General features: G+C 52.8%; 1 protein-coding gene across 1 annotated transcript in view; it reads right to left on the minus strand.

Moving 5' to 3' along the window:
• The window catches only part of PPP6R2 (protein phosphatase 6 regulatory subunit 2), a 30,153-nt gene extending 28,968 nt beyond the window's left edge, over positions 1-1,185 (minus strand). The window contains exon 1 of the mRNA XM_017838884.1: positions 959-1,185. Within this exon, the coding sequence (XP_017694373.1) occupies positions 959-1,185 (227 nt within the window). The remainder of the gene's footprint in view (positions 1-958) is intronic.
• Positions 1,186-1,531: the final 346 nt, after the last annotated feature.

Raw genomic sequence — 1,531 nt, forward strand, 5'->3', positions numbered from 1 at the left:
CAGCTCTCCCAGCCCGGCTCCAGAGCAGAGGGGCTCCAGCCCCGGGAGCAGCTCTGGGGCCTCCCCTGGACTCTCTCCAGCAGCTCCACGTCCTCCTGCTGCTGTTCCCAGGGCTGGAGCAGCTCTGCAGGGGGGTCTCAAATTCACCTTTTACAGCAGGATCCTTGCAAAAGCAGCCATAGCATATTCCAGATTACTACAGAACATATTCCCTGGCATTCCCTCACCTGGAACAGTCACCTAATCACAGCTACCAACTGTCTCACCTGACAATAAACCCAAACATTCCCATTTCTGTGGGCTTTGAGCAATGGCCAACACTGACCCATTCCCACCAGGAAAAACCTGCCTGGTTTTATTTATTTATAGTCAGAGCAACCCTTTACTTTTATATAAACTTAACAAAGACAAACAAACTTCCCAAGTCCAAACTGTAAATATTCTGAAGTATACATTCAGCTCAAAGTGGATAAACACAAGTTGCTGTGAGAACCAAACCCGTGTGAGGAGCTCGGCACGCTCTGAGTGCAGTCAGGTCCTCTGGAGCTGTGATCCCTGAAACCAGCAGGGGCTGAATGTCCAGCACATTGAGAATATCACATTTTCCACTCACTTTTCAGCTCACTTTCTTCTGAGGGTTTGAAAACCCATTGGCTTCAGAGATTTCTCCCCCTTGTGCTACAGTTCCAACAAAACCCTACTCAAGGGGCTTTGGAGACGCTGATTTTGAGTGAACAACAGGAGATACTTTTGTAAGACAAGCTCCATGTTAAACTACTAAAAATAAAGCAGAAAGGGTCTGAAAATGCCCTACAAGCCCCCAGATGCTGTGACACACCCCCAGCGCTCCCCCACTGAAGAGGTTACACCCCCTGGCACCGCAGGACGGGGCCCAGGGGGAAGCCTTGGTTTGCAGCCCCAGGATCGTGGGGTGGGAGGGCAGGACCCCAATACCTACTTGAATCGGACCTTCTCGTCCATGTCCAGGGGGGGCTCATGGGTGATGAGGGTGACCAGCTGCTCCATGCAGTGCTGCTGGCACAGGAAGTCCAGCAGCCGGCGGTTCTGGGCCTTGCACTCCTGCAGGACGTCATCCTCGTCCATCAGCTCCTCCAGTGTCACATCCTCCTTGTCCAGCAGCTTGTCCACGTGCGACGTCGTGTTCAAATCAAACTTCCAGAACATGGTGATGGGACACGACTGGCTGGGAGGCAGAAAGGGACCGGTTAAAGCTGCACCTCTGCTGTCCATCACTGTGGAACTGCCAGGGCTGGAAAAGACCCCGGAGATCACCGAGTCCAACCACCAAACACGGTCACCACCAACCCACGGGCTCCACTGCCACATCCACACGACTTGGAACACCTCCAGGATGGTGACTCTGCCACTGCCCTGAGCACTTCCCTCCAGGAACATTTACTGACAGGGGCTCTCCCTTCCAGCCACCAGAGCAGGGCCATGGAAAAGGCTGAACATCCCACCTTTTTCATTAGATTTTAAATATCTGGGTCCTTCACAGAGTAACTTTCAC

The sequence above is a fragment of the Lepidothrix coronata genome, unplaced genomic scaffold (genome assembly GCF_001604755.1).
Source record: "Lepidothrix coronata isolate B3197 unplaced genomic scaffold, Lepidothrix_coronata-1.0 Scaffold366, whole genome shotgun sequence".
Classification (NCBI taxonomy): Eukaryota; Metazoa; Chordata; class Aves; order Passeriformes; family Pipridae; genus Lepidothrix; species Lepidothrix coronata.